The 18,142-nt window shown below is 38.2% G+C and overlaps 1 protein-coding gene across 1 annotated transcript; it reads left to right on the top strand.

The window, feature by feature from the left end:
• Positions 1-3,217: 3,217 nt before the first annotated feature.
• hnrnpl (heterogeneous nuclear ribonucleoprotein L) lies at positions 3,218-17,910 on the top strand. Its single transcript, XM_079872575.1, has 14 exons — positions 3,218-3,346; positions 4,284-4,402; positions 7,130-7,367; positions 7,510-7,595; positions 7,754-7,850; positions 8,396-8,468; positions 12,604-12,639; positions 12,886-12,954; positions 13,101-13,372; positions 14,908-15,029; positions 15,264-15,465; positions 15,718-15,775; positions 15,911-16,006; positions 17,653-17,910. Exons 1-14 carry the CDS (start codon positions 3,263-3,265, stop codon positions 17,709-17,711), a joined length of 1,611 nt encoding a protein of 536 aa, XP_079728701.1. The 5' UTR covers positions 3,218-3,262; the 3' UTR covers positions 17,712-17,910.
• Positions 17,911-18,142: the final 232 nt, after the last annotated feature.

The raw sequence follows: 18,142 nt of genomic DNA, 5'->3' as shown, positions 1-18,142 counted from the left end.
ACACTCTCATATATTCACGTATGGATAATCAACAAAAGGAAAAATAAACAGCATTGTGCAAAAGTCTTAGGCATGTTAATATCCATCCCCCCCCCCAAAGAAAATGGTTTTAAGTCAGTTTATATCTTTTGCTGTAGTGTGTCAGTAGGAAATATCAGTTTACGTTTCCAAACATTCTTTTTGCCATTAATTGTAATAATCCAGTGAGATTTCTGTATGCACAAAGAATATGACAACAGCCAGGATGATCTGATCTCACCATCATCGAGTCTGTCTGTGATTACATGAAGAAACTGAGACAGACTAAATCCAGAAGAACTGTGGGAACGTCTCCAAGATGCTTGAAGAAATCTTCCTGCAAAGCTACAGTACTTTGAAAAGTACTGTCACTTGTGTTAAAATGCTGTAAAGTGAGAATGCTTTCAAAAATGATGATATGATTTAACTTCTATTAACTAATTCAAATCAATATATGGTGTAACGACCCTTTGCGTTTAAAACGGCTTTTGTCCAGGTACACTTGCGCATAGTTTTTCGGGTAGCTTTGCAGGAAGGTTTCTTCAATCATCTTGGAGATGTTCCCGCAGTTCTTCTGGATTCAGTCTGTATCAGTTTTTTCTGTTTTATTAACATGCCCAAGACTTTTGCACAGTACTGTATATACACCCACAAACAAACTAAAATTAGGTCTCCTAGTACAAGATGCATCCAACAATACTTATTTTCTTGCATATCTTATAAAATCCCATAAAATATATCCCTATTGTTTTCTTTTTCTAAGAAAATCATAAAGGGTTTCCAAGCATCTTCAAAAGCCTTATACCTGCCTTTAATAATATATACGTTATTTTCTCCAATGGCATATTCAATCTCATCTCCCTATAATTGGTGCCTCCAACTTTTTCCAAAGTGCTATAAGCTTGTAGAATACACATTTACTAAATAAATTTTCGGTTTTACATACAAGGCTTAAGTCCAAGACTAAAATGCATGTTTGAGCTGTTTTCATTAAAAGCAACTGCAACTTGCACTGGTATCTTGAAATATGTAAGTGTCATTGTTCTGCCTCTAGATTTACACCAGTAATGTTTTGTTTTTTCTAGCGCATGTCTATAAAAGCTACTTAAATGCCCTGATTGAACTATGGCTTAATCTAAACCCTGTCCATGAAACCAGGCCATAGACAAATATATATTCTCCTCTTCTTAATTTAACATTACTAGGACATACATTTTATATAAAAAAATGTTTCAAGAGAAATAGTAACATTGATTATTTTATCTATCATAGTCTGCTCTGACTTCCAGAATTTCAAGATCTCTTCACACTCCCATACACAATGAAAGAATTCTTTATTCAACTCTAATCTTCAAGGGATAGAGGGTGTACTGTTTTAAATTAAAAATGGCACAATTTTAACCATAATGTTTTTTTTATTAATTTGTCTTATTGTTTGTAAGTTGCTGCAAGTTACTCTTTACTTGCCTTCAGTAATTCTTTTAGGTCTTTTTACTTTAGTTAGCCTGGTATTAGTTTTTGCTGCTCTGTCAAAATTGTTTGAGAATTTTGACATTCTGCTGGTATATAAAATTGTATTGTGATGACCTCATTTACAGCACAAATAATTAATGATATTATTACTGCAAAATACAATTAGAATGGATTGTTTTTTTGTTTTGTTTTTTAATTGGGCCTTTAGTTGCTTTTGTGTACAGCTTTTAGTCATGTCCTGAATGAAATGCATCTCTCCTGGAGGTCTGATTTTGTTTTGTGTGTGTGTTTGCAGTGCTCAAACATAAAGCTGTTTAGTTGTGTTTTGGATTCACTCCATTCTTGAGTCAAAGCAGTTACAAATTGTTAAACCATTTTACGTAAAATTGTAGTACACTCATTACTGTTATAGGGAAAAAATACAAAGATCAAAATTCTAGGCAAACTGAAACGGCTGCAACAAAACATGTGAACACCAAAAAGTGGATGGAAACATGGCAAATTCGCACAGACCAAATATTTTTGTAGTTAAAGTTAAATGTCCTTTAGTATGAAGCATTGGCTGCCTCGAAACCATGGGTTTTTTAATGACTACACAAATGTGTGCACTGTGTGTCTGTATGAATCATATATAATCCTTCTTTTTTTTTCTTTTTTTTTTAACTACAATATTATAACAGCAGTATTGCTGCCAGTCTTGAGTCTGCACACAAAAGAGAGGTTGAGCAGCTGACTATCTGGTGTAGTCACAACAACCTGGAGCTGAACACACTCCAAACTGTGGAGATGATAGTGGACTTCACTCCCCTCCCTTACTATCATGAACAGCACTGTGGCATTCAGGTTCCTGGGCACCACCATCTCTCTGGACCTGAAGTGGGACACTTTAACTCTATTGTGAAAAAGGCCCAGCAGAGGTTGTACTTGCTTCGCCAGCTGAAGAAGTTCAATCTGCCACAGTTCTACTCATTGAGTCTGTTCTATGCACTTTTAGAACTGTCTGGTTTGGTTCAGCTAAATCAGACATTAGAAGACCACAACAGACAGCCCGGACTGCTGAAAGGATTGTTGGTACTCCCCTGCCCACCCTCAAGGACCTGTACTCTTCCAGAGTGAGGAAGAGGGGAGGTAAAAATCATCACAGACTCCACTCACCCTGGCCACAACTTATTTGAACTGTTGCCTTCCTGCTGGCGATTCAGAGCGCTGAGCACTAGAACATCTAGGCACAGAAACAGCTTCTTCCCACAGGCCATCTCCCTACTGAACAGTTCAATTCCTTCCGAGGCCAATCTTAGTGCAATACTCCCACTGTTTAGTGCAATTTCTTGTTAATTCACTTTTATTTATTATCCATAATACTGTTAACTGTAAATATGTTCATATCTGTAAATATTACAATTTACTTTTCTTTATTCTTTAATATCTTTATTCTTTAATTTTGTTATTATGTGTCTTGTTGTATTTATGTGTGCACTGGAAATTAAGCTTCATTTAGCCTACAGAGAAAACTTATTTGTGTGAGCAAGCACACTTGGCAATAAAGCTCTTTCTGATTCTAATTTAGGTAAACGTCATTTTGGTGCTCCAGACGCATTCGAACGCGACGTCGCAGCCTTAAAAATGTTGTCTAGGTAGGCAGCTTAATAAGTGTTGAAGCGCAGCCATTCCCAAAATTCCTTTTCCTCTCGCGTTTCCCCCTCCTCCTGCGGGTTGCCGTAGCTCCAGCAGTGGTGTGTGTTCCATTTTATAACATTTCATTTGAGACAACATGGCTGCTGCGGCTGGCCATTATTACGGTGACGGAGGCAGAGCAACAAAAAGACAGAAAACAGACGGCGACGGAATGGCCACGGTACTTTCATTCAATTCATGTTATTGCATTTTTTTTTAGGTTTGTGGTGCTAGACATTCATTTTTTCTTGAAACGATTTTTTTCTCCATTCAGTACGTGATGCTAATAAGGCTAGCTTGTAGCTAACACCAGTTTGTTAGTCTGTTTAGTTATGAGAAATAATTATGTGATTGTGGAGGATATAAGCATTACATATAATGTGATATATATATAATATACATAATCTAATACAACTAATTTGTCCCTGTGGTTCGGCTAGGATTGCTTTCCTCAATGCGCATTCATTGTTCTGTTCAGTCAGATCAGCCTCTGATAAGCCATTCACACTGCTTGTTAACAGACTTCTTTTCATTGATTTAGCCGAATGGAAAATGTCGGAAAGTGCACGAGACAATTCAAAAGCCGTAGAGTTTCAGTTTTTGCGCGAAACACTAACTCTGGTTAGATCATGGTATCTGAACTCTGAATGTGATGCTGGTAACTTAATTGGATCAATTTCACTAGTTTGAGTCACGTAGTCACGTAGAGAAGCAAATGAATGAATATATATATATATATATATATATATATATATATATATATGTATATATATATATATATATATATATATATATATATATATATATATATATATATATATATTACTAGTTACCGAGAGGCTAACGTAGAGAAGCAAATGAATGAATATATATATATATATATATATATATATATATATGTATATATATATATATATGTATATGTATATGTATATATATGTATATATATATATATATATATATATATATATATATATATATATATATATATATATATATATATGAATATTTTATATATATATATGAATATTTTATATATTTGCTTTAAGCATTCACAAGGATTCTAGTTTTCTACTATTGTTTAATTTAACCATTTGTTCTTTCCTTTGTATGTGCAGGAGGGTTACAGTGACCCGCACAAGACCTTGCCCTCGCTTGTGGTGCATATAAGGGGGCTTATTGACGGCATTGCCGAGTCTGATCTGGTGGAGGCGCTACAGGAATTTGGCACAATAAGGTAATGTTCATGGTGGATAAGAATTGTCCCTGTCCCAAATGCTATCCTCAGCCCTTGTGGTTCTCATTCTAGTCCTTACTTTGTTGACAGAGATATTACGTTACAAAAGGGTTCATTACTTTAGAACAGCTATTACAAAAATTCCTTAAAACCAGTGGTTCTCACTTCTCAGTCTTTTTGACTCAAAGGCCCTCCATTGTCCAACACAATATTCAAAGGCCCCTGATATCGGAGAGCTATTTCCTCTGGTATTTCCGCTGTAATTATGAAAGCGCTGCTTTTTTACACAAGGGAGTGTTGATATTAATTCAAGATTATGATTCTGTGTGTTTTTTATGACACAGGGAAAAAGAAAGGATTTCATTTTTTTCTTTTTTTTGCATTTCAATTAATAAAAAAAAATAGAATTAAATAATTTTAAGTTATCCTGTGGCCCTCTAGAAAGTTTAAGGCCTCTCGGTTGAGAACTGCTGCTTTAAATTAAACAAATTTTAATATCTTAATATTAAATATCACTCACACACACACACACACACACACACACTCTCGCTTACTCGCGCACGCACACACACACACACACTCACTGTCCCTCGCTCACTCACTCACTTGCGCACACACACACACACACACACACACACACACACACACACACACACACACTCGCTCACTGGCGCACACACACACTCACTGTTGCTCGCACTCTCGCTCACATACTCAACCCGTCGTGGAGGAACGTTAAAAAATTAAACATGCTAGTCTCTCTGTCGTGATGTCCTGAAGCATCGCAGACGCGACGTAGGTTGTCGCCCACTATGACACACTATACGAGATGAAACGATCGAATATTGCGTCCCGACGCCCATTGTCGTTTACGAATCCCCACGACACCCTACGTCAAACAGATCGTGCCAAAATCGCTCTAAAATCGTGTAATCTGAACCAGGCAGGTAATAAACGTTTGACCTAACACGCAAAGAACCTATTAAAGCACTAAGACATAGGAGAACAGTATAGCTAACATTCACATTTGAATACTTATCGCAAGTCATATCGTCATCGCAATATTAAACAATGTTATCGCACATCGCAGCTTTTCCTCATATCGTGCAGCCCTATATCTGACTAAATAAAAGATAAACAGTACTAATGTCTTCATTGGTATTAAGAGAAAACTTGTTTAACCAATAATAGTATTAGTGGTCGACCGATATGGGATTTTTAATGGCCGATGCCGATGCCGATATTGAGAAAGCAATCTGGCCGATTGGCCGATATGAGGCCGATACAATACATGTGAATACAGTAAATGAGAGACATAAAGAATATTGGTGAAACTAAATGAACATTTATTGTACATACTATTTATGCAAAATTCTTTTTGCAATAAAAAATATTTACTAAGAAATTAAAATGTAAACAAAAAGCTAAGGTAACACTTCAATAAATAAAGTTTTAGTGCAACTAAAACTATTTATTTGTAACCTGCAGTAAGCAGCAGTCATTTTTTCAGTCACATAAATAATTACTGCTGCTTACTGCAGGTTACAACAAATAACATTTATCATTAATGAACCAATCTAAAGAATATTCATAATGACAAAATAGTATGTGAGATTACATACATTTTATGTACAACATAGTTAAATATAAATCTCACATAGTTTATTTACACTATTTACTTTAAAATAGTTTAAATAGTTCAACCTTTTTTTAAGGTTGTTTTACTTCAAGTATATTTAAATAATAATGATTTATGTGTTTCTTTAAAAACACTTGCTTGTGTGTTTCTTTAAAAAGTTGCAAGCCGTCACATGTATTTGCATGACATACATGAACATATGAAAATGTATACTACACACGATATTACGCCAATCATGGATAAATAAATACAGTAGATAGTGAATAACATTTTCAAGGATTTATTTTCAAACGTAATATTATTACATAGTGTTCTCTTCTCATCCACCTCACGCGACCAACTGATCTGTAATGAACGCGACCCAGCTTTTCCGTGCACGCGAGTCCGTTGGAAAACAGCGTCTAGTTTAAATGTAACCCGAGAACAACGCGCGTATCTGAGGAACAGCCAGTCACAGGATTTTTGACTGTTTGTGAGGTAAAATGTTTTCAGTTGTGTTTGAATTCGTTTATATCACATCTGTGACCCCCACTGGAGCTACCGCTGGGCTGCGGATCTGACATATCATGGTACTGTTTGAATAGACTCTGCTGCACGCCGGAGTGTTTTTGTGTGTAACACAATGTAGCGTCAGGTTAGAAAGCGAATGCGAATGGTCATTTACTGTGTCTGTCAGATGTCTGCTTCACTTCTGAGTGGCTTGTTTTACGGTGCTGGGCGGAGCAGAGCGAGTGTATTCAGTTCATTCACGCTCGCTCTGTTCGCATCAGTGGAAAAAAGCGCGAATGCACAGTCACAAACTGTTTTGAAATATATTGGCCAAACGGAAAGATTTATCGGCCGATGCCGATATCTAAAAAATTCCAAATATCGGCCGATATATCGGCCTCGGCGATATATCGGTCGACCACTAAATAGTATACCAAAAAGTGTTTCTAATCCCATGATGATAATCCATTATTCAAGATGGGGATGGGAGTTTTTTTTTTTCCTTCTATTAATTGATTTGCATTTTGCACCATTTCAGCAAAATTGTTTGAGGAATTCAAAGTCATTATTCAGTGTGCGTGCATGTGTTTGTCTTTCAGTTATGTTGTGTTGATGCCAAAGAAGCGTCAGGCACTGGTGGAGTTTGAGGATATGGGCGGCTCCTCTAACGCAGTGACATATGCTAACAATAATCAAATCTACATTGCTGGCCGGCCATCTTACATCAATTACTCTACCAGTCAAAAAATCTCTCGGCCCAGCGACTCTGATGATACAAGGAGCGTCAACAATGTACTACTACTCACAATCATGAACCCCATCTACCCCATTACCACGGTAAGTTGTTTAGATATTGATCATCATGGTCATATATTATGATGGTGTAGCTGTGTAGACTCTACTGTCTAGCTGTCTACTACTGCATCTGAGCTTGTCTTCATTCTTTGTGCCTCTGTTTATTGTCATTTCTTGTCCATAGGACGTTCTGTACACCATCTGCAATAACTGTGGACCCGTGCAAAGGATTGTGATCTTCAGGAAAAATGGAGTTCAAGCCATGATCGAATATCCTTGAACAAAATGACTTCAACCTTCACTAATGTGTTTTAAGATTAGAGTATGGGGCTTTTCACTAGAACAAAGATCAAACCCTGTACAAGTGTAGTTTAGACTGCATGCTCTTATTTACATTAGAAATATTGTTCTCCTTGACTCTTGGTCACATTTGACTCAGTCCAGAGTGCGCAAAGAGCTAAAGCCTCTCTCAACGGAGCTGACATCTACTCGGGCTGCTGCACCCTTAAAATTGAGTATGCCAAGGTTAGTACCCCATAAAATGACATCAAACTGTTTGTGCTGTACAGTGCCTTCTACAGGCCTGGAGTCAATATGGCAAATTAAGTCATTCTGTAATAGGTGCATTTATTATTATTTTTCTTCATTAAAAGGTATGGGCTAGTGACTAAGCTAGTAACTAAATCTCACACATAGTCAAAGGTAAGTTGAAAAGTGAAAAGTCATGACTCTTTTGGACCGTTCATTTTAATAAAGACATGGAACATTCATTTCACGGCAAAACGAGTGCCAATCATTTAAAGTTACTGTACCAAAAAATCTATATTATCTAACACATAACAATTACATAACAAATATAAATAACTAAGCTACTATTTGTATTAAGTTGTATGCATATATCTTATAAACGCATATCTGAATTCAGATTTCAGAATGAGTGCTTTGACATTTGCAGAAGGCTTATATGTAGCACACTCACACTTTAAATGAGCAGGGACAATTCAAATGATTGTGACTAATTACCCCAGTAAAAACTTATTCCTAATGAAATATCACTTTTTATTGTACAGCCAACCCGTCTCAACGTCTTCAAAAACGATCAGGATACATGGGATTACACCAACCCCAATCTCAGTGGCCAAGGTACTGTACAGCCGTTGCACTCTGTCTGTGCTGCTCCTTATGTTTTTTGGGGATGGGTGTGTGGACAGGCCTCCTCAAGTGACGCCTTTGGGAAGTTTGAAGTAACTTCAATAGTGGATCTTTTCCCAACTACGTCACTTCAGTGATGCTGCTTCATTCTTGTGTTCCTTCACTTTAGATTATAATACAAAATATTTACATGGTTGTAGTAGTAAATAGACATTCTTACATGGACACGCACTCTTGCACATACGCAAAAAGAACATCCGCCTTTAAAAAAAACCGCACATTCGTTTATTTAATGGAAAGACATGCACTTGAGAGGGCATGATTGTCATACTGACTGCAGAAGCGCACATTCTTCTTAGCTAATACTGACGTACACTGGTCTGTTGCGCATGCCACCTGTTAAAGCACAAGTGTTTCTCATATAGCAATTCCTTAGAAGCAGGCACTCCTTTCACCTGTAGTCACTGAGCATGACACTGCATCAAGCAAATATTACATGATGGAGATTTGTTTTTTGCTTTGCAATAGAGATGGGGTATCCAGTCCTGCTCCTGGAGGGCCACTCTCCTGAAGAGTTTAGCGCCAACCCCAAATTAAACACTCCTGAACCAGCTAATCAAGGTCTTCAGGATCGTTAAAAATTTCCTGGCAGGTGTGTTGGGGCAAGTTGAAGCTGAACTTTGCAGGACGTTGTCCCTCCAGGAGCAGAATTTCACTGAACGGGGCTGTAGAGCCAGGCTGTATATAACAGGTTGATTCGTGAACGTAAAGATTCACAATGGTCCAGGCAATATTTAATGGATCATTCAGGAACCAACTTTACCCAGATTAAGTTGTTTTATAATACATTTTTGCATTCAGAATACTTTTTTTTTCTTCTTCTATCTTTTTTGAAGACTAAAGCTTGTTTGTCTTTGGCCAGAGTTTGTATTTGCTATCAGGTCTCAAAGGGTAAAATTGCTGAGCATTTTTTACTCCTGAGATGTGATGCGTTAAGCTCATGTGCTTGAACTAGCTGCTGAACACATTTTACATCCAACAAAACATTTCCATGTACTTAAGTTTCTCTGCAAGGCACACTCGCAGCACTTCAGCAGGCCACATGGAACAGCCAAACGGAACTCATGGCAACTTTAAACACTTCAAAGTCTGCAGTTTCACTCGTATCGAGGTCGCACGGATACAAAACACTCAAGATATCCTTCCATTCTCTACAAAGGTGGCGGACATCTCTGAATTAACGACACATTTTAGGGACATGAGTCTAATCTCTTTGGATAACACATTACAGACTATCACCGAAGACTTTCACATATCAACACCGACCAAGCGACTGATCAAGCAGCAAACACATGAAGGGAAGTGGTACAGATACACAGAATGACAGAAGAATAGATATTTTCTTCTCGTTCCCTGCCTAATGCAGTCATGTTTCTTGGGTGTTTGGGCTACTTTTGCTCTCGCTTCTCTCCTCTTTCCTGAGAACATCATGCGAACATGCCGCACTGACATAAGTGACAACACCAGATCAGGATTGCTACAACACAAGTGCCATGGTCAGAGATTTGGGTTGGTCAGAGATCGCCATGACATCATGCCAAGCTGACATTGTCATGACAACATACTATCAGACAAATCGTTTGAGATTTATGCAGAGATCATCATGACAACACGGCAAGTTGACATTACCAGCATGACACAAGTCAAGAGTGCTTCAACACAGCGGCGGTGGTCTCGTTGCGCACAGCACGACAAGTTGAGATCGTCACTACTCACCCGGCCAAGAACAGACATTTGTCTATACATAACGAACAGATGACATCGACTTTACACCGTGACACATCCAAAACCGCATGATCACAGGCCACATGCTCTGACATCAACGTGAGATTGTTGCAAACACATCCTTTCGCCATCTTGCTAACAATAGTGAAATGCACCAGACAAGACACTATGGGTGACAATAGCGACAAAACACCGCTGTAACACACGGGAAGGACCGCAGCTGCCCACCGATCACACAGACAGATCCTCAGCTCTCCCTCCCCAAGCCCTGTCTCTTTGTGGACTGAAGTGCTTTCTCTCTCTCATTTCTTCATCCCTCTTCCTCTTCCTCTCTATGTTAAATCTGTTTTATTCATTGGGCACGGCTGACCGTGTTCTGATCCCTGTGTTACGCCCCCTGTGTGACGCAGGTGTGGATAAGTCTGATTGCTGATGTGGCGTCTCTTCTAAACTCAACACCGTCTGCTGTCTGCTATCCACCTTTGCTACTACGGTAAGCACCTATGTGCCTGGAATGCACCAAAAGCACATGCAGTGGACTGGGAGGAATATCCTAAAGAACTGAATGAAAACGAAATCATCAGGAAAAGAGCGACTGGTAAAGAATATCACACTTCCACCATGGTGCCTGCTGCATTTATTTATGTATTTATTTAAATGGGCATATAGCACATTGCTCATTTAAACTATTCGTCCTAGCTGGATCAGCTAGAACTTTGTTGGTAAGATATTTTACGCCATTTCTGGCATGGAGGGAAGACCTTGAATGTGGCCTTTTAAGCCTAAATAAAGAATACTTTCACCCATCCTCACCCCCTGGTGGTGGATACATGTAGCTCTAATTTATTATTATTATTATTATTTTGGGACCATTTGAGTAAGGTTGTTTTCCCACAAGTGACTGATATTTATTGTGTTGTCTTTAGAAGGTAACATTTCCTGTGGGAGTGAATGTTCTTTATAGTCCTGCGTTTTTAAGTCAGAAAATATTCAATTAAAATGTTACATTTTGTAAATGCATGTTATGGATCTTGAGAACTGTGTGAACTTTGGTGTTTCACCAAATACAACATGAAGTTGATCCAGGAACAACATTCCAGTCAACCAATCAGATTTGAGGGACAAGTTTACAGTGTGTCAAGTTTAGGTTTACAACCAGGCTTAGGTGCTTCTACCTCAGTGTTTACTTATTATTTCCCTCTGATTTTAGGGATAAATTATGGATGGGGTGAGGACAACATTTTCGGACAAGAATGTTGTTCCAGGATCAACAAAATATGTTGATCCAGAAACGTGTCTTGGCAAAAACACGGTGACCACTTGTTTTTGACCTTGTATGATTGAATCAATATTATTATTCAAACTTCTGGTGATGTATGCTAGACTCTCCAAGCATTTAGTCTGCTTAGGCCCCGTCCCGTAATTACAGTCGATTGAAAACTCGCATTCAGATCTGCCTCCGACCTTTCAACAACCAATGGATGAAAGACCCTGGCCTGTCCTACCTTTTTTTTTTTTTTTTTTTTTTTTTTTTTTCTCTCTCTCTCTCTCTCTCTCTCTCGATTGTTTCATTTAGGTGTCACAATACAGAAGAAAAGATCCTTCAATTTCATCACGACATAACATAACTCTTAAAAGACCTACCACCTTATCATTTGGCAGCCATGTTCATTTGTCTAGTCAACTTGAAATTGATCCCCATTTACTTTAATGCATTTTTTCTTAGCTTATTGTCCCTGATTTATTTGTGCGTATTATTACAACTGTTCCAAATACACATTTATTTTCACATGAAATATGATGTTCAATGAGAACATTGGGATAAGTCAGATTAAAGAAAGTAAAACTGGTTGCAAACAGTTTTTAATGTTCACTTCAACTCAACTCCACCCTTTTAGAAAAGCCTTAAACCCCTTCCTAAAGTTTTTGGTATTTTATCAGTTTAAGTGAGACATTAATTCTGTTTATTGAAATCCCTGTCTAGGTAAATAAACATCACTGTATTGTTTTAGTAGTCTCTGCTCTCCTTTTCTGTGAAATCTTGTATTATGACTTTGATGTAATTTGAGTGTATTTTAATTGGAGAAGACCATTTATTTTGGTCTCACAGGCACAGATAAAACATATCTAGAACCAGGCTACTTATGTGCTTATTTTTCATTCAATTAATCAATACATATTGTTCTTTTGATCCCCTCTTGGAACCTGTGGTTTTACATTCTGACCCAAGTGAAATTAATAAATGCATATTTGGTTTTCGAAGTATGATTATTTAATCATGTTCATGTTGTATTTTTATTTCTTATTTTAATCTGATTTGTGTGTATACCTGTCTGTGCAGATACCGATGCAGATGGCAATTGGAACAATACACAAGGTGTGTGTTTGGTTGTGTATGAAAGATTTTCTTGGATCATGTAAATAGTTGAATTTCTCTTTGAATAACCTGACGTCATTCAAAATCTCCATTATGGTTTCCTTTAGTATTGCAATAATCGGGATTTTTGTAGTTTTAACACCCTATTCTCACTGCATGTCACTCACTGAACTGCACAGCCCTTCCTTTTCTTTTGTTTGTGATCACAGCAGTTGTGATGCTGTATTGTTGTTTTGTCTCTTTCAGACCCCAACGCTAACACAAACAAGCGGCAGAGGCAGCCAGCACTGCTGGGGGATCATCCACCTGAATATGGTCAGTTTGTTACACACATTAACAAATGACCCAAATAGAGGCACGGAATCAGTCCCTCTTGCTTTTATAGGTGCTTATTGTGTATATTTCATTCTCAGTCCCCTCTCTCTCTAATTATTAGATACTTTATTTTATTTTTTTTATAGCTGGTCCTCAGGGTGGCTATGGTCACTATGATGACACTTATGGACCACCACCTCCACCCACTCACTACGAGGGTAGGCGCATGGGGCCCCCAATAGGGCGTGGCCGTGGCGGACCCCGGTATGGTGGGGCACAGTACGGACATGGACCTCCTCCACCAGACTACAACGCTCATGCTGACTCTCCTGTGGTCATGGTGTACGGTCTTGAGCCCAACAAGATCAATGCAGACAGATTGTTTAACATATTCTGTCTCTACGGTAATGTGGAAAGGGTGAGTGGGTGATTCTTTACATAAGTGGCGTTGTGGAGCTTATGATCCTCAAATGAAGAACTCGGAGGTTCAACTGCGCCTTAGAATTTGCCAAGTAATGGCTGAAAGCATTTGTCAAGCAGACCTTAAAGGTAGGGTAGGTAGGAATTTTATAAAAAACTTTTTTCCAAATTTGTTTAAACTTTCTATATATATCAATACATAATTAAAATGTAAGTACTCTGAAAAAAAGAGTATAAAAATCGAGTGACTCTAGACCGTTTAATCTGCATTAAACACAGCTCATTATTTCCATTCGGGACGAAACAAAGGATTGGCTTAGGCGACTGTCACTCTCTCGCAACCATGGCAACCACCCTTTTGCCACAGGATCTGCCCACTTGCATGAACCCGTTTGATTTGAGGAATTCAAGAGGCACGGAACCTAGGAATAGCAAAACAATTGCAGATAAAGAGCAATCAAAATTCACATTACCGGCATATGCAGTTAGCGAAGGCAAACAAGGCAAAAAAAGGAAGACCGTACTAGAAAAGGTAATGAACTATAAGTCTTTGGAGAAACAAAGAAATACAACGCGTGTTAATATCCTCAGACCCTAGTTGCACGGCCTCTTGCACGACCTCCTGTGCTTCGCCCTCGACCCCGGACCTGTCCTCGAGCTGACGATGCGGTACTTGTCTCTGGAGTGTAACGTTAGTCCTCATCAGAGTCAACAATGCTTTCATCATGGAAACTCTTACATGCAGAACACCATATATGTTATGAATCTTACACGAAATTCATTTTCATCACAGTGTAACTGATGGTAATGGGAAAACGTCTATCAATACAACCTGTTTTTAGCTTTGCCTTGTAGATATAACTAGCTCGTTAGCGAATCAAAAAAAAAATATTTTAAACTTTACCAATATCAATATGCTAGCTTGATAGTGAGTACTAAAATACATCTTATTTGTTTATATTCATAATGATAAAGTTAGATTTTTTTATTACATGTGATTCTGACATGATGTCACTACATGCAGGTAAATAATGCGTCCTCCAGCTCAGCGGTCGGAGTCGCGCGTTCATGTGTTTTGGGGGCGTGGCTTTGGAAGGAGCCCAGAAGGGAGGGGGTGGAGTGAATGGAAATAATGAGCTGTCTTTAAAACAGTCGTGAGAGGTCTACAGACACTCGATTTTTATACTTTCTTTTTCAGAGTACTTGCATTTTAATTATGTATTGATATATAAATAAAGTTTAAACAAATTTGGAAAATAAGTTTTTTAGACAATTCCTACCTACCCTACCTTTAAGTTAAGAGGCTTCTGCATACTGCATAAGTCTCTTAATCTCACCAAGGCTGCAGTTATTGCAAGAACTGCATTTGTTTGAAATAGCAAAGACATTTAATGGTACAAAAAAAACTATCCTTTTTGATCAATTTAACGTGTCCTTGCGGAGTAAGATATTAATTTCTTAAATTTAGCTGATTCCTAACTTTTAAATGAGAGTCTCCTCATGTGTTGAATATTTGTGTGTGTTTGTGCTCAGATAAAGTTTATGAAGAGTAAACCAGGTGCTGCGATGGTGGAGATGGGAGACTGCTATGCCGTGGATAGAGCCATTTCACACCTTAACAACAACATGCTGTTTGGACAAAAACTCAATGTCTGGTGTGTACAATAGAATGTCTTTTAGAGCATGCATATCCATTATACATCTATTTTATTATGTTACTTTTGTTTCTTAATTTTATTTTATTTTAAAATTAGTCCATTTTCTAATTATTTAATGTAAAAGGATTTGACCATAAAGTTATCTTTTCCATTCAAAACAAGTAAAACTAAATCTGCATGATTTCTGTCTGTGTGCGCTACTATTTAGTTTTTTTGTCTATTGGTCTGCAGTGTATCCAAACAGCAGGCCATAATGCCGGGTCAGTCATACCAGCTGGAAGATGGCAGTTGTAGTTTTAAGGATTTTCATGGCAACAGAAACAACCGTTTCACCACTGCTGAGCAGGCAGCCAAGAACCGCATCCAGCAGCCCAGCAACGTACTGCACTTTTTCAACAGTCAACCAGACAGTACTGTTGAAGTTTTCAGTCAGGTCAGAAATCGTATGTCATTTTAAGGTTGCAGTGTTTATTCTGAGTGATATCTGTGCATGTTTTTTTTTTTTTTTGCATTGCACTTTTAACAAAAACATTAACTCGCTACAACTTCTGGCTCTCTCGTTTGTTTTCCATTTTACTCAAATATACGCCATAATAGAGTCATTGGGACAAAGATGTTTTGTGCTTTAAAGATCTGGGTGTGTGTGGGCTCAGTTTAACAGTCTTTTCTGTATCTTCATCTACAGATTTGTGATGAGTTGGGAATAAAGAGCCCAACCAGCGTCAAACTGTTCACTGGCAAGAGTGAGTTACTAATTGGTTTAATATGTTTGTAAATAGTCAATTTATTGTGTGAATTAAGTGTATATAGGTGGTGTATGTTTGGTTCTATGTAAATACACTTGTGTTGTGTGTGCTCTTGTGTTGGTGGAACTGCAGGTGAGAGAAGTTCATCTGGTCTGTTGGAGTGGGAGTCAGTAAACGATGCTATGGAGGCTCTTGCGCTGATAAACCACTTCCAGATGAAGAACCCTAGTAAGTACTCAGCTTACATCCAGCCAGCACACTTTAACGCTACTGCAATGTGACTACTATAGTTATGGCAGCTACACGTTTTTGTACTGGTGTGAGTTATTTCGGAGCTGTTTTGCTCTAAGGCGTGCAACACAGCATTCTTCATCGCATCATAATCTAAACTCTGTTCAAGAGTCAACGCGGCACAAACTTCTTGAGCTTTCCCAACCAGTTTACACTGCAACAGCAGCGGCCAAACATTTCGCGGCCATTGAAGCGTGGCGGCGATGCGTTTTAACACAGTGAAGTATGTATCCACTTCAATTTCACGGAAGAATGGGACTAACGTGATTTGTTTACTAATATCAAAACTTGGACTTACTTGCAAATTGCGTCGAGAGACAAATTCAGAACCAGGAGTGGAAGTGCTGCTTGGAGAAGACACAGGCGTACTCGTGCCGGGTGGACCAGTAGTTGGAGACATGTTGGGAAACGTAGTTTTAAAGTCCAACTGAAATCAAAATTGACCCTATTTACTTTGTTAGCGCATATTACTAGTCTTGTGGTGAAAAATTAATCCGTGCAAGTTAATACACAGAAAAAAATTGTTTGCAGTCGTAATCTTTAAAGTCTGAAAAGTTACTTCCGGTCTGGAATGGCGTTCCTTCTCTGATGTAGGTTTGACGGCTTGGGTTGGGAAACGCTTAACCATCCCCTCAAACCGTTAGTCTGTTATGAGCAGAGATGGAGAGGAGGAGCGCTAGAGTAAAACCCTGCCCTCAGTTCAATATTCCTTTTCACTGGGAAATACGTCACAACACTGGAGAAAAGTCGTTTGCAACTTCCGGTTCACGCGGACTTTAAGTTCGAGCTCCAGCTCTTTCAGTCGGATTGCGCGCTGAGTTTCCAGATTGATTATTTTAAATAAATGTGCGCTCACTCACAAAGATAATGTTCAAACAAATATAAATTTATTAACAAAAATATAGTGAAAACCAGAAACAAAGGGGATAAATTCAGGAGTGAATTTCAGTTGGCACACAGCACGCCAACTGAAACCTATAACGCCCACTAACCTTCCCGGTGATCCCAGCACCATAGCATGTCTTAATTCTTGACCTGGAGGGAAAGAAATGGGACTGTTATTTCCAGAATAAGACTGGACTCAAGGACAATAAACAAAATAACTAGTTTAATACCCTCTATATTCCCTAAAAAAAATAAAAATAAAAAACGCATCAAAAGAAAAATACAACGCAACTTCCCTAACTCCTTAACCCAAAACATAGAATAAACATATGCGAAAGAAATGGTGTCACACTCCCTACTTCCCCTAAATTGAGTATTTACAAATAATATTTACACAATATAACTGAAGGCCAAAGTAATTCAAAACAACCTAAGAGTTATAAATCGAATGAACAAAAGCAAGTTTCACAAAAGGCACACAATCACAGAGGAATTCAAGACAGAGCAAAACAAATGGCATGCATTCGGCCTCCATAGAGTGTTTGGGGTGGTCCTTTTCAGTGGAACCAAAATTAGACCAATCAGGATCTCTGCTGGCTTGAGTGCAGGCCACACCCTAAACACATACTTCAAAAAGACATAAGCTGTAACACAGTAAATCATAATGTTCCTTAAATACTGTTTTTTTTTCTCCTCAGGTGGGCCTTACCCATACACTCTTAAACTGTGTTTTTCAACCGCACAGCACGCCAACTGAAACCTATAACGCCCACTAACCTTCCCGGTGATCCCAGCACCATAGCATGTCTTAATTCTTGACCTGGAGGGAAAGAAATGGGACTGTTATTTCCAGAATAAGACTGGACTCAATGTTTTGTATCATTGTTCATTTTAAAGAATTTTTTTTAATTGATATTAATATACTTTTTTTTTTTTTTTTTTTTTTTTGGAACGGTCTTGTATAACAGTAAATTTGTGTGAAAATGTATTAAATTAGTAACGCAACATTGTGAACCAGTTTGTGTCTTGTGTATGTGGTTTGGCTCAAAACAGTGGGATTGCTGGTGTGCTATGGAAACAGCCAGCCAAGCAACTAACCTTAACACAAAATGAATACCAACTTTACTTAATCAAACAGAATGGAGATCAATACTCCTGTGGTAAATGGTTTCATATGTCACTGAAGAC

The sequence above is a fragment of the Squalius cephalus genome (genome assembly GCF_949319135.1).
Source record: "Squalius cephalus genome assembly, chromosome: 5".
Lineage (NCBI taxonomy): Eukaryota > Metazoa > Chordata > Actinopteri > Cypriniformes > Leuciscidae > Squalius > Squalius cephalus.
The sequence above is the reverse complement of the archived record's forward strand: the minus strand, read 5'-3'. Positions and strand labels throughout refer to the sequence as shown.